Source organism: Canis lupus, chromosome 5 (genome assembly GCF_003254725.2).
Source record: "Canis lupus dingo isolate Sandy chromosome 5, ASM325472v2, whole genome shotgun sequence".
Lineage (NCBI taxonomy): Eukaryota > Metazoa > Chordata > Mammalia > Carnivora > Canidae > Canis > Canis lupus.
Genome location: NC_064247.1, coordinates 32,298,509 through 32,312,568, shown reverse-complemented (window position 1 = coordinate 32,312,568; position 14,060 = coordinate 32,298,509). Strand labels below are relative to the sequence as shown.

At 60.0% G+C, this 14,060-nt stretch overlaps 2 protein-coding genes across 9 annotated transcripts; one reads left to right on the top strand and one right to left on the bottom strand.

The window, feature by feature from the left end:
- Nucleotides 1-125: 125 nt before the first annotated feature.
- Nucleotides 126-7,816, top strand: DVL2 (dishevelled segment polarity protein 2). Of its 8 annotated transcripts, XM_049110149.1 has the most exons (16): nt 614-1,506; nt 2,708-2,779; nt 2,964-3,033; nt 3,275-3,420; nt 3,551-3,660; nt 3,766-3,901; nt 4,033-4,123; nt 4,254-4,323; nt 4,410-4,549; nt 4,627-4,703; nt 5,245-5,312; nt 5,443-5,571; nt 5,663-5,794; nt 5,914-6,093; nt 6,464-6,682; nt 6,798-7,816. In XM_049110149.1, exons 4-16 carry the CDS (start codon nt 3,305-3,307, stop codon nt 7,244-7,246), a joined length of 1,917 nt encoding a protein of 638 aa, XP_048966106.1. In that variant the 5' UTR covers nt 614-1,506; nt 2,708-2,779; nt 2,964-3,033; nt 3,275-3,304; the 3' UTR covers nt 7,247-7,816. The 8 variants fall into 8 exon arrangements, with proteins under 8 accessions (XP_035572247.1, XP_035572245.1, XP_035572246.1 ...); XM_035716354.2 differs by lacking the exons at nt 614-1,506; nt 2,708-2,779 and adding an exon at nt 126-481 and having other exon boundaries at nt 3,551-3,657; nt 3,769-3,901; XM_035716352.2 differs by lacking the exons at nt 614-1,506; nt 2,708-2,779 and adding an exon at nt 126-481 and having other exon boundaries at nt 3,551-3,657.
- Nucleotides 7,817-7,884: 68 nt separating this feature from the next.
- Nucleotides 7,885-13,065, bottom strand: ACADVL (acyl-CoA dehydrogenase very long chain). Its single transcript, XM_025428625.2, has 20 exons — nt 12,892-13,065; nt 12,740-12,815; nt 12,402-12,467; nt 12,241-12,313; nt 12,095-12,159; nt 11,850-11,984; nt 11,296-11,440; nt 10,959-11,088; nt 10,721-10,846; nt 10,151-10,349; nt 9,926-10,030; nt 9,429-9,515; nt 9,284-9,346; nt 9,087-9,188; nt 8,920-9,017; nt 8,765-8,837; nt 8,598-8,670; nt 8,430-8,502; nt 8,259-8,334; nt 7,885-8,176 (listed from the first exon to the last, which is right to left on the bottom strand). Exons 1-20 carry the CDS (start codon nt 12,951-12,953, stop codon nt 8,036-8,038), a joined length of 1,968 nt encoding a protein of 655 aa, XP_025284410.1. The 5' UTR covers nt 12,954-13,065; the 3' UTR covers nt 7,885-8,035.
- Between the last annotated feature and the right edge of the window lie 995 nt (nt 13,066-14,060).

Sequence of the window (14,060 nt, the reverse complement as noted above, 5' to 3'; positions counted from 1 at the left end):
AGGTGGGCGGGGTGCTGCAGGGCGCCCGCGACGTCGGCGGCGGTGGCGCGCGGTGGCGGCGGCGACGGCGGCCGAGTCTGCGGCATCGGGTCGAGCCCTCCGGCCCGCCCCCTTCCCTTCCGTCGGCCGCCACCCCGCTGATCCCCGCCGCCTTCCCTCCGCGCCTTTCCGGCGCCCGGCTGATCGTGTCCGCGCTCGCGCGGCGGGGTGCGGGTGTGCGCAGGCGCGGTGGGGGCGCTTCGCCCGGTTGGGTGGGCGGCGGGACCTGGGAGCGCGCGGGCGAGACCATGGCGGGCAGCGGCGCGGGGGGCGGCGGCGTCGGGGAGACGAAGGTGATTTACCACCTGGATGAGGAGGAGACTCCCTACCTGGTGAAGATCCCGGTTCCGGCGGAGCGCATCACCCTCGGTGATTTCAAGAGCGTCCTGCAGCGGCCCGCGGGCGCTAAGTACTTTTTCAAGTCTATGGATCAGGATTTCGGGTGAGCGCGAGGCCTAGGCTGGAACCGGTGGGGGCTGCGCGGCGGTGGATCGGCCACTGCTGAGGGGCACAGGTCGGCCCTAGGCCACGCTGGGTTTTTCTGGGCTGGAGTGCTGGACAGGGCATTATGCGGGGGTTAGATTGGGCATCCCAGGTTGGGTAAGGTTACGCTTGGACAAATCGAGACGCACGGAGCTCCAGGACGACACACCGGGCCGTGCCGAACCAGATCAGGAAAGATTAGGCTGTCCTGGAATAGAATGGGGCACACTGGTTTATTTGGGAGTTATTCTGGGTAATCCGATGCCTTTCGAGCAGTCCTGCGGCCCACGGGCAGTATTGTGGAATCTCCCGATGATTGGGCCGTGTTGGGGTGCTTTAGGGCATTCTAGACCATCCTAGAGCAGATAAGATTGTTTGGGGACATCTGGCCTGTTCTGGTGCAGAAAAGGGTGTGTTGGGATGTTCTAGGCTGCTTTGGAGCAGATTACCAGGCTCTCTCGGAAGAATTTCCTGCTCTTCTGTCTCTTCTGGGTTGTGTTGGTTGATCTTAAGTTTCTGTTGGGGTCAAGTGTTTCATGGGGACGCTCTGTAGAGAGGCAGACAAGGTTTTTGAGGCTATGCCAGTGCAGACAGCTGTATTGGGATAATCTGGTCTATATTGGTATGGACGGCTGCGTGTGGAGACGTTGTAGGTCATTGCTAAAATAGCCCAATATGGCTATTCTGGAGTGTTTGGAGTCATTCTGGGCCAGACTTGGATTCTTAATAATAAATTTGCTTATGGTTTTTGAGGCTGAGTTCTCCAGGTAGCCAGCCTCAGCTCTTGAAGGCAGGCTGGATTGGCCTGAGACAGCCCATGTTCTGGGATAGCTGAATGGACTGGCTTCTACTGAGAAAGACCGTTGGCCGTGAGGAAGGTGGGACTGTGTTGGGAGTTACCTTTGATTTAGATCGAAATTCCTGTTTGTTAGCAATGATATGACCCAGGAGATAGACACAGTTGGCACAAGAAACTTCGTATAGGTAAGCGATGCACAGTAATTTTTTAGCGAGTTGTGATGATCGCTAGCGTCGAGCTCAGCTAATCTGTAAACGGGGTTATGGTGATAGAGAGTGGAATCATTTGCCGGGCTGGGCTCCGCCGGGACTGGGTTACATCTCTAAGAATCCAGCATTATATCGAGACAGAGCAGTGGTAGGGATTGGGCTGAGTGGCCCTATCGATAACAAGTGGGATTAAGTTGTCACGCATCCAGGCTCCTAGAACCATATTAGGGTAAAGGGTTAATCAGACAGGCTGTCCTAATTTGGAGGTGAGGATGTGAGTATGAGAGAGATCTTCTGTTCAATACTCAGTCTCTCAGAGCTCGTGTTTGTTCATGAGATACTTGTTCAACAAGTATACTCGTTAACAGTATTGAACAGATATTTATTAACATTCACTTTACCACCATCAGGGTCTTTGCTGTGTGACCAGGATGCAGTGTTGAACAGAATAGGCTGTGGTGGGATCCCTGGGTGGCGCAGCGGTTTGGCGCCTGCCTTTGGCCCAGGGCGCGATCCTGGAGACCCGGGATCGAATCCCACATCAGGCTCCCGGTGCATGGAGCCTGCTTCTCCCTCTGCCTATGTCTCTGCCTCTCTCTCTCTCTCTCTCTGTGACTATCATAAATAAATAAAAATTAAAAAAAAAAAAAAAAAAAAAGAAAAAAGAATAGGCTGTGGTGATCCCACGTGGTGGTTGAGAAGAAGGGGCAAAGTCCTGTCCATCCCAAGGAACCCAGGGGAGGAATGACCCCAAGGCTGGGCTTTGAGGTCCGTCAGGCAGAACAGGTTGCTCAGTGTAGAATTTTGTGCCAGATGAGCCCCGGGGGAAGGGGAAGGTGGGCTTCACCTCTCCTTGGGAGTGCTCAGCCTAGCCAGTAGGTGTCATCCTTGGGTCTCATGGGTATATTTTCGTGGGGGAAAGGTAGCATGTTGGGCTAGGGCTTTGGACATGACTCAGAGAAAACCAAGAAAGCATGAGAATAGAGACTTTGGAGGGTTTGGGGACGGTGCCTTGAGGAGCGGGGTAGGGCTCAGGGAGGTTTGGGGTCATTCTGGGCTGTTAGAGACACCAAAGGTTAGAGATCTTTGGGGCAGTTGGGGTCACCTGAGGGAGTGGGACGGTCGTTGAGATTGGAGAATGAGGTTTGACTCAGACTCTAGGAAATCTTTGGACCAGCATAGGAAATCTTTGGACCAGCATTGAAAGCCGAGGATGAGCTGGGGAGAGGAGGAGGAGGAAGGAAAGGGGGTGAGTGAATTTGGAGACTCCCGGGGCATGAGAGTGAAGTGTCTCGGTGTTGGGGAAGAGGGCCTGGCCGGCTGCATGAAAGTCATCGTCCTTGAGCTGGACGAAGATGAGAAGCCTCGAGTCGGGGTGCGTGTGGGGGGCGCTAGGGCGATCTCACTGGTTCTTGTGTTGTCCCTCCTGGCAGGGTGGTGAAGGAGGAGATTTCAGATGACAACGCCCGCCTTCCCTGCTTCAACGGGAGGGTGGTGTCCTGGGTAAGCAGCCCTGTCCATCCCGCATTGCCAGGGTCCTGTCAGTCTGGGTCCTCACCACTCCACCTGCTTGGGAGCCAGCTGTAGCTCCTCAGCCTTCTTCTGGAGCATCTACCGCTCCCTCCTGCTTTCCCTGTGCTTTTCGCAGGCCACGTGCTTGCTCAGACCCTGTGTTCTTCCTGTCTTCCCACCTCGGTTGCCTCCCTCCTTGCTTGAGTCAGTTTTTGTCATTGCATCTTTCCAGCTGGTGTCGTCAGAGAACCCCCAACCCGAGATGGCTCCCCCAGCCCACGAGCCCCGGGCAGAGCTGGCACCGCCCCCCCCACCGCTACCCCCCCTGCCACCGGAGAGGACCAGCGGCATCGGGGACTCTAGGCCTCCGTCCTTCCAGTGAGTCTCTGGGATTCTTTAGTCCGGGGGAGGGAGGCAAGGAGGAGACCCCAGACCCTGGGCAGGGGGAGGTTGAGGACACGGAGCCCCGTCCCCCTGACGCGGTCGCATGCCATCTCTGTCCACCTAGCCCTAACGTGTCCAGCAGCCGGGAGAACCTGGAGCCTGAGACGGAAACCGAGTCAGTGGTGTCCCTGCGGCGGGAACGGCCTCGTAGGAGAGACAGCAGTGAGCACGGTGGTGAGGGGGGCCCAGGAGCCCAGGAGCTGGGGGCTGGGCTCAGGCCCCCCTGTGATGGGGGAGGCAGCTTGAGGCCAGGTCCCTGAAGGTTCTATTCTTCCACAGCAGGGGGCCACAGGCCTGGTGGACCCTCGAGGCTGGAGCGCCACCTGGCCGGGTATGAGAGCTCCTCAACCCTTATGACCAGCGAGCTGGAGAGCACTAGCCTGGGGGACTCCGATGAGGATGACACCATGAGCAGGTGTGGCACCCAGCCCTGCACTTCCCAGCGCCACCGGGTGATGTCCTCCAGGCCCAAGCTGGTCTCTGCCTCCCTCCCCCCCCCCCCACCTGCTCTGCCAGCCAGCACTCCCCTTCCTCTCCTCCGGACAGATTCAGCAGCTCCACGGAGCAGAGCAGCGCCTCTCGCCTCCTCAAGCGCCACCGGCGGCGGAGGAAACAGCGGCCACCCCGCCTGGAGAGGGTGAGGGGAGCTCACGGGATGGCTGCGTCTTACAGGCGTAGGGAGCCTTGGTCTCAGGGGTATGTGGGCCCAGAAAGTGAGAATCTGGGGTCCTTGGAGGCAACCCAAGCCTTCCCTGTCTCCCCGCTAGGCTTCGTCCTTCAGTAGCGTCACTGACTCCACCATGTCTCTCAACATCATCACAGTCACACTCAACATGGGTACGAGGGGGCCCCGGTTGGGGGTCCAGGGCGGGGGCCCCGGGGAACGCTGGCTGGCTTCCTTGTCATGGGCGCCTGCTCTGCAGAGAAGTACAACTTTCTGGGCATCTCCATCGTGGGCCAGAGCAACGAGCGGGGCGACGGCGGCATCTACATTGGCTCCATCATGAAGGGCGGTGCGGTGGCAGCCGATGGGCGCATCGAGCCGGGTGACATGCTGCTGCAGGTGCCCTGTGGGGGATCTGGGGGGCAGGTGCGTCTCACAAGCTCTCACCCACACTCACTCGCCAACCTGGCTTCCAGGTCAACGACATGAATTTCGAGAACATGAGCAACGATGATGCAGTGCGGGTGCTGCGGGACATCGTGCACAAGCCGGGGTGAGCCACCTCTCATCTGCTCTCCTGGTGCCCGTGGCTTCACCCTTAGCATGGGCGTGGTGGTGCGTGTCCAGAGGGGCTGAGCCATAACGTGACATCACCGTGGGGCAGAGGATGGCCCGCATGACCCCCACCTGATCGTGAGCTGGGGGGTTGTGCTCCAGAGTCTGCAGTCCCCTCACCAGTCTCCCTGGCAGGGAGCGCTGCCCTGGTGTCCTTTGTCATCTGTCATCACTGCACTGCTTTGCCTCCCCTCCCCTTGTGTGTGTGTCCATGTGCATGTGTCCGTCCCCATCCTCGATCAGCGGGCTCAGCTTCTGTGACCTGGACTGGCTCTGCATGGACCCATACATAGAGTGTGTGTGGTTCTGTGTTTCAGCCTCATTTCTAGTGTTGTCTGTGTTGGTGGGTCACCCTCACTGATGCCTCCAGGCTCAGCTCTCCAGCCTGGTCTGTCTGTGTCTCTGTCCATCCTTCACCCTCGCAAAGCCTCGCCCCATCCCCCCCGCCCCTGCCTGACTGCGTCTCCCCTTCCCCACAGCCCCATTGTGCTGACTGTGGCCAAGTGCTGGGATCCGTCTCCCCAGGCCTATTTCACTCTTCCTCGAAGTGAGTGCTACAGGGGAGGAGGATGACAGGAAGGGGTGGAGGAGGGTCAGGGCAGAGGTGGGATGGGGGTCGGGGTCTCAGTTGGGGAGTGGCAGGGAAACGATCATTGTGGGGACCTTCTCTGTCCCAGATGAGCCCATCCAGCCGATCGACCCAGCTGCCTGGGTGTCTCACTCGGCTGCACTGACTGGCACCTTCCCCACCTACCCGGGCTCCTCGTCCATGAGCACCATGACATCCGGGTCTTCTCTGCCCGAGGGTGAGCCCCCAGCCCACCTCACCCTCCCCTCCCTGGGAGGCCTTTCAGCAGTGTGTGGCCCGGTCTCTACTCCTCATTTCTTCTCCGATAGGCTGTGAGGGCCGGGGTCTGTCCATTCATACGGACATGGCATCTGTCACCAAGGCCATGGCAGCTCCGGAGTCTGGACTGGAAGTTCGAGACCGCATGTGGCTCAAGATCACCATCCCTAACGCCTTTCTGGGTATGGTTGGGCCCCAGGCAGGTGGCATGAAGATAAGGTGGCAGTGGTGGCCCAGGCAGGGGTGAGGCAGGGGTGAGGCAGGAGCTGGAGAGGAGAACCTGAGTGCTCTCTGATCTCAGGCTCGGACGTGGTCGACTGGCTCTACCATCACGTGGAGGGCTTTCCCGAGCGGCGGGAGGCCCGCAAGTATGCCAGCGGGCTGCTCAAGGCGGGCCTCATCCGCCACACTGTGAACAAGATCACGTTTTCTGAGCAGTGCTATTACGTCTTCGGAGACCTCAGTGGCGGCTGTGAGAGCTGTAAGTCTGCGTGTCCCCACTGCCTCGTTCCACCTCCAGTAGCCAGCCAGGGCCACTGTTAAGCAGTGTGTGTCCTGCGTTGGGACCTGCCCTGGCCAACAATATCCCCCTGTGTTTTGTGGCCAGGCTGGCCCTGGGTGCAGGGCTGGGGTACCCGGGCAGAGAGGGGGTGCTATCTCCTCTGGAGTCTCACGAGAGCATGTGGTACTTGTGGCCCTGGGAGCAATGGCCGTGGTACACGAGGAGTGTCCTGTCGGAGGCCCTTGTCTTCACCTCCATCATGCATGATTCAGGGAATCAGCTCCTCTGCGATGCCTGACATCCCAGCCTCTTGAAGCAGTGACTCTCCATCTCCTCTTTTGCTTTCCAGACCTGGTCAACCTGTCTCTGAATGACAACGATGGCTCCAGTGGGGCTTCAGACCAGGACACCTTGGCTCCTCTGCCTGGGGCGACCCCCTGGCCTCTGCTGCCCACCTTCTCCTACCAGTACCCAACTCCACACCCATACAGCCCGCAGCCGCCCCCCTACCACGAGCTGTCATCCTACACCTATGGTGGCGGCAGTGCCAGCAGCCAGCACAGCGAGGGTAAGTCATGGTCTGACAGCGGGTAGCGCTGGTGGTGGGCATGGCCCAGAGAACTAGGAAGGCCAAGGGACACTGGGCCAGGGCTCAGGCGGCTTCATCCCCTCCACCTCCACAGGGAGCCGGAGCAGTGGGTCAACACGAAGCGATGGGGGGGCAGGCCGTACAGGGAGGCCCGAGGAACGGGCCCCTGAGTCCAAGTCCGGCAGCGGCAGTGAGTCTGAGCCCTCCAGCCGTGGGGGCAGCCTCCGGCGGGGCGGGGAGCCGGGTGGGGCTGGTGATGGGGGCCCTCCCCCTTCCAGAGGCTCGTCAGGGGGTGTCCCCAATCTCCGAGCCCACCCTGGGCTCCATCCCTATGGGCCACCCCCGGGGATGGCCCTCCCCTATAATCCCATGATGGTGGTCATGATGCCCCCCCCTCCACCCCCTGTCCCACCAGCAGTGCAGCCCCCAGGGGCCCCTCCTGTCAGAGACCTGGGCTCTGTGCCCCCAGAACTGACAGCTAGCCGCCAAAGCTTCCACATGGCCATGGGTAACCCCAGTGAGTTCTTTGTGGATGTTATGTAGGGCGCGCAGCGGGGGCCGCGTTGAGTTTCCTCCCTCGGCCCATCCAGTCCGCCCTTGGTGCTTCTGTCCTGTGACTGGGTGTCTCATCGGTCACCTGCCCATCACGCCTCTAGGGCCTGGGCTTAGCCACCCGCTGGGGTCTTTGCCACTGTGACTCTCACCAGCAGTGCCTGGTTCCTCCCCTTTTCCTCGGGGGTGTACAAGGGACCTTTGGTTATTTTTAGCTTTACCGTTTTTGTAAGACTTCTGGGGGGTTTGAAATAGACTTTCATACATTTTTTGGACTATTTTTTTAGTAGATATTTCCACTTTTATATGAAGAATCCTTGTCTCCTGGGCCCTTTCTTCTAGCCCCAGAATGTGATCTCCCACTCTGTCTGCCCTGTCAGTTGTGCCCTGCGCGGGGTGGGGGGGGTCAGTGGTACCTTGGGAGGAGGAAGGGGGTGGGCACCCTAGCCGGCAGTCAGAGGAAGCTGGGGTGTTTGGTCTTGGGGGCCCACGTAGCTGCTTTTGTTACTCTATTTATTTAGTCACTTGTATAAAACCAAATAAAGCAATAGGGGCAAACTCCCCCCGCCTCTGGCTCCTTTCTTTGGGAGGGAGGCAGGCAGCAAGGGAAAGACGAGAGGAGAGCAGAGTGTGGCTTGTGAGAACCTTTACTTAAGAGGCTGTAAGTGGGCCTCCGAGAGCAGCAGCGCCCCGGGGCCAGGGCCTCTTTAAGGCAGAATCGGGGCCAGGCTGGGCTGGAGAGAGAAGGCACAGGCCTGGCCAGGCCCCAGCGGGGAGCACTCAGAAGCCGAGGGGGTTGCTGGTGACCATGCCACCTCGCTCTACCAAGGCCTTAGAGATGCTTTTGAAGTTCCGGAAGAGCTCCTGTTGCTGCGGGTCAGACTGCAGAGCGGCCATGGTCTCCCGGACCCGGGCTGCGGCCTGGGGACAGGGAAGGTGGTGTTCAGGCTGGCGCACGCCTGCCCTTAGCCGCACACCTGCCCTGGGTAACCCCAAACCTCACCTCAATACACCAGCTGTCACAGAGCATCTTCTCATGCTGGGCTGTAGGGTGGCCCTCGCTCAGGGATCTGGAGGCCCTGGTGCAAGGCAGGAAGGGAACATGAACCTCCCTGAGCCTGGCCTGGGAACTCCACCCCCCACCCCACCCCCACCTTCCACGCTGCTGCCTCACCTGGACAGAACTACCACCATGGCGTAGAGGTCAATGGCACTGTCTGCCAGGCGCTGCAGCACGAACTGTTCATCTGTCAGGTAGATGGGATGGGTTGGGATGGTGACAGCCGGGAAGGGAAGGAGGGAAGGAATGGAAGCGGGTGGGGATGGGGTAGGGCTCACTCACTGACAATCCCCTTCTTGTGTTTTATCAGCTTGGCCTCCACCACAGTGGCAAACTGCTCCAGAGCCTGCACGGTCTGCATAAAGAGGGCAGGCGCCCAGGGCTCAGGTGGCCCAGCCGCACCAGCCCCTGCCCGATGCAGGCTGCTGACCGCCCACCTGCTGGCTTACCAGCTCGCCGCTCCGGTTCAGCTCCTGGTGGATGATGCCGCTGAGACTCAGGCCGCTGCCCAACCCTGCCCGCCTTCACAGAAGGGGGAGAGTGACTGGTTAGTGGCTGCACCCTGCCCCAGCCCACCCTGCCCCGCCCTGGGCTCAGAGCTTACCTCCTCAGCTGTTTGCCTGCCTCTCCTAGCAGGAGACCGGCATTCCCGAAGGGATTCTTGAGGGCATTGCCCAGTCCAGAAAGTTCCTTTCCTTTGTCCTGTGTGGGAAGAGGGCCCAACCGTCAGGGCACACTCTTGTCCCCACCCGGGCCCCAGTTTCCTCTTACCATACAGCCCTGCAGAGCCACAAACAGCCGGAGGATGTCGTTTGTCCCCTCAAAGATCCGGAAAATGCGAAGATCTCGGAGAACACGCTCCACTCCAGGCTCCTGCCGTGGGGGGAAGCCAGAGCACACACCCCTAAAAGCCCGCTCGCCCCTGCCATCCCCACCGTGGCCACCCCAGGCAGAGAGCCACCTGGTACCTTCATGAAGCCCATGCCGCCCAATATCTGGATGCACTCATCGGTCACCTTCCAGGCCGCCTCCTGGGGACGGAGAACCATGTGAGATGGGTCCTGGAACCAGGCTCCACACTGGGCTCTCCCGCCCTGTAGGCCCAGAACTCACCGAGCCAAAGATTTTACTGATGGCGGCCTCAATCTGGAAGTCTGTGGATCCCTGGTCCATGTTGGCGCTCACCATGTAAGCCATGGACTGAGATCGCATGGTGGGGACACAGGAAGGAAAAGGACGGCGTCAGACTGGCCCTGATGGCCCAGAGCCCCCAGGACCAAGTCTGCCGTAGCTCCCCTCGCCTTCACCTTCTAGCTCCACCTGTTGGGCTTGGTGAAATATCTGGTCCCCGGAGATGGTTCAGCGGGGGCTTGTAGCCATGTGACTTGTTTGAAAGGGGTGAAGAAGTAAGGGTGGGGGGCAAGTGGAATAAAGTTTGAGTGGGTCTGGGAGATCGGCACAGCTTCCCGAGCCGACTGCGCCCCCCCGCATCCCCTAGGGCATTGGTGTGGAGCTGGAGACCCACTGCCCCAGGTGCTGCTGGGGGTTGTAGTCCAACCGCCGGGGGAGAGGGCAGGGAGGGGGTGGGCAGGGGAGAAGGAGAGCCTTACCTCAGTCACATACTGCAGCATCGCCATCCGGGCCAGCTTCTCTTGAATCAGCCCAAAGTTGTGAATTTTCTCCCCAAACTGGGTACGATTAGCAGCATGATCCACCTGGAAGAGGGCACATGTGTTGCGTTGTGGTTCTGTAGCCCCCCCCACACACACAAGGGGCAGGGCTGAGAGGGACGGGCCCACAGAGACCTGGGTGCCAGGGGAAGGGAAGATGCTTACCGCCTTTGCAATGATGCCCCTCATGGTGCCCGCAAGGGCTGCGGCCATACCGAACCTTCCGTTGTTGAGGATGTGCATGGCGACCTTGAAGCCACTCCCCACCTCCCCAAGCACGTTCTCTGCTGGCACCCGCACACTGTCAAAGTACACCTCTGCCGTGTTGGAGGCTTTGATGCCCATCTTCTTTTCAGGGGGCCCGCTGTGACAGGGCAGGACAGGGAAGCAGAGGTGTGCTCAACAGGTAGCCATGGGTGGGGCGGGGGAGGGGTTTCCTTTCTTAGGAGCCAGGGAGGAATCGCAGCTGCCAGCATAGGAGAGGGTGCAGGCAACAGGCTTCCATGCTCACAGGGTAGATGCCTGGTTTTCTGTCCTACTGTATGTTGGGGTCACTGCTTCTGGGAGCTAAAGCTTTATATTAGTTCCATGCAGTTTAATCCCAAAGCGAACAAGCCATCCAGCTGCTTGGGGTTTTGCACACATCCCCAGGGTGACCTGTAACACCATCTGCCCTGGACTTCAGTGCTGCCCCCACCTGGCTCCACTGCTTGCTTCCTCCCCAAACCCACTCACTGGGTAACACCTCCAAAGCTCCTCTCCACCACAAAAGCTGTGATCTTCTCTTTCACAGCCCCTGTGGCTGCATCTGTAACTGGTGTCTTGGCAAAGACCGTGAAGACATCTGCCAGGCCCCCATTACTATGGAAAAACGAGGGGCTATCAGGGTGCGGGAGACAGAGCAGGGGGGGCCTGAAGTTAGGAAGAGGTGGAGGGGGGAGGACAGGATGGTATGGGAGGGTAGAGGGATTGCCTGATCCAGATCTTGCTTCCATTGAGGGTATAGTATTTTCCACAGGGGCTGGGCACAGCTGATGATCGGATGGAGGCTGCATCTGACCCACTGGAGGGCTCCGTTAGACAGAAAGCAGCTATGCTCTCCCCTGTGGGTGAGAGCACCTTTAAACTGCTGACAGGCAGAGGCCCCTCGCTGTCTGCACCCTGCCTGCAGCCGTTCCCTCAGTGCTCCTGGAAATGCTCAGCTTCAATCCTTCCCAGAACCCCCATGTACTGAGCCACCCAGCTGTGTGGTGGCATCTGTACCCAGCCCGGGACACCCCCAGTTGCTGGGGCTCCTAGAGCCGCCTCACCAGATGCCAGTTTGGGGAGGTATTTTTCTTTCTGGGCCTTTGTTCCAAAGAGCAGGATGCCTTTGAAGCCGATGCTCTGATGGGCTCCCAGGGTGATGCCCACACCAAGGTCATGCGTGCCCACAATCTCCACCAAGCGGGCGTACTGGGGGGAAAAGCAGTGTCAGGGATTAACTGACTGCATCGGGGGGGGGGGGGGGGTGTCTTGGCAGGGCCAAATAGGGGCATCCCTACATAGTGACTGGAAAGAATGTTCCCATGGTAGAATGGGACCCTGGTCTGGAGGCTTCCCACCTACCATTAGGGCATGTGAGACTGGGTGAATTCTGTGGCCCGGAGGGATATCATATAGTTTGGTATTTTGTTGGGAAAGGTGTTATGTACTGGGAACAGAGCCATGTTTTTTGTTTTGAAAGATGCAAATATTGGCACAGTCAACATCACACAGGCCCCCCCTTAACTGACAAACCTAAACCCTAGGTCACATGAGGAAGGCGCTTAATCAGCAATGTTGGAATAGCCTGCGATGCTGGCAGTGACCAGGGCTCCCTCACCTGGGTGTTACAGAGGCCCACACCACCCAGCTCGCTGGGTACTTGCAGACCAAAGGCCCCCAGCTCCTTGAGGCCTTGCAGTGTGGTCTCCTCCACCTTCTCCAACGTGTCATTCTTGGCAGGATCGTTCACTTCCTGGAGAAGGCACAGGATGTCGCATCCAGGTTCCTTTCTGGCTGCTGAACACCTCTGCCATCCCATCAGGGACCAAAGCCCTCTGTTCCCCCACCCCAGTCCTTCCTCACCTCAAAGAAACGGGACACAGGCCCCACCAGTTCTTTGAGAAACTGGGTCTGCTCCTCACTGAGTACTGTGGGGGAGAAGGACAGGCTGGTCAGGTCACCGGGGAAGTGGAGAGGCCCTGCCCTGCCCCGCCCCGACGACTACTTACCAGATGGGTAAGGGAACACCTGATCGGTGGTGAGCTGACCCTTGAACATCCCCGCAGCAAAGGACTTGGATTCCTGCTCAGGGAGAAGGGGGTTTCAGCGAGCTGTCTGCTGCAGTGGGTGAGCCCCTGGCCTAGGTCCTCCCGGTATGGAGGCCACGTACCGCCTTGGCCTGCTTCTCTCTGGTCGGAGCCTCAGAGGAGTGGGAATCTGACTTCTCCAGAACCGCCTGGGGAAAGGGACAGTTAGCGAGGCCCGGTAAGGGACTCCCGAGGAGCTGGAGACCACGGGAAGCGCTGGGTGCGGGCGGAGGCGGACGCAGCGACCTTTCCCCTACTTCCATCGTCAGGGCACCCTGGCCTGCCCTTTCCCCTACTTTCGGCGCTACCGCGGGCGCCAGGTGTCCGGGACGGAGAGGGAGACCCCTGCCGGCGGCGGGGAAGGGGGAGCCGAGGCGGACTCCGCCTCCCGCTCTGCGCGCCCCAGGCCGCCGTCACTCACCTGAGCGGCCCCACTGGCATAGGGTCGGCAGGCCGGACCGGGCAGGGGCTGCCCCAGGAGCGCGCTGGGCCGCGAGCTGTGGGGAGCGGGGGCTCAGTCCGGGTCCCCGGTCCCGCTGCCACCCCGGCCCTGCCCTCCTGTCCGACTCGCACCTTCCGACCCCCAGCCTCCGCAGCTGCCGCCCCACGCTCGGGGCCATCCGTGCCGCCTGCATCTCCCAACCACTCCGGTCGCCGCGGTCCTGAGCGCAGATCTAGCGCCGTCCACCCGTCTGCCAAAGACTGGCTGCCCTGGTCCGGTCTTGACTCATCGTCCACAATGCACCGGGGGGGCTGGGCTTCCGGCCGCCAGCGCATGCTGGGAGATGTAGTTCCGGGGCGGGGCCTCCCCCACCCCGCCCCTGCATTCTGGTTAACGTAGGGCTATCTCCAGACGTTTCCGTCTCTCCCAAACGCCTTCGTCCCACCCGGCCCAGCTCGAGTGTAGCCCTCGGAAGGGGCGATGGGATAGGCTGGGGTGGAAGGAGGAGCAGCTCAGGCTTTTGCAGCCGGAGGGATGGAGGGTGGGCCAACAGGAGGACTTCCCCGGTGGAGTTGGAAGGGAGAGGTGGGAGAAAAAAAATGTAAGACGGCGGAAGCAGGGGCAGATGACTCTATGGAGTCCCTTGTGAAACCCATCTCCATCAACACGAGAGGGAGGGACATGGTGGCGTGGGGCGGCCCAGGTATATTCTCCTGAGACCTGAGGTGTCACTAACTTTAGAAACACCTGAATTCTCACCGTAGGGCCCTCCCCTCCCTTCCCCTCTGCAAATTCACCGCCTCCCCATTGGGGCGCTGGAGTCTCTGCCCTTGTTTCCTCCTGAGACTGTGTGACATCCTGGACTCTTCCCAGGGGGAGTGGAACTGTAGGGATTCTTCTGTCGCCCACTCTCACCACACACACCTAGCTCTGGGTCAAGGAGTCCCAGGTCATGTATAGGTCATGTATACCCCTGCCCTGCTGACACACCCAGTGGGGAGAGGCCTGGGCTGGGGCTGCAGGAGCCTCCTTGGGGACACCCCTCCACCCCCACCCCCGTCCCCAGTGCCCAGTCCCTCTGGAAAGTGCAGCAAACTCACCCCTGGCTTTGGGAAGAGAGACCATTGTGCCAGGCGACCCAGGGGGTTAGGACAGGACTGCCCACTTCGGTGGCTAAAGGCTAAAGGCTGGAACCTGGTGGGGAGGCAGCTCAGCTCCAACCCTGGGGATTAGGGAGATTAAAATCAGAGAAGAGAGATGTCCGAGAGACCCAGAGGTGAAACTGGAGAGTCCCATGGAG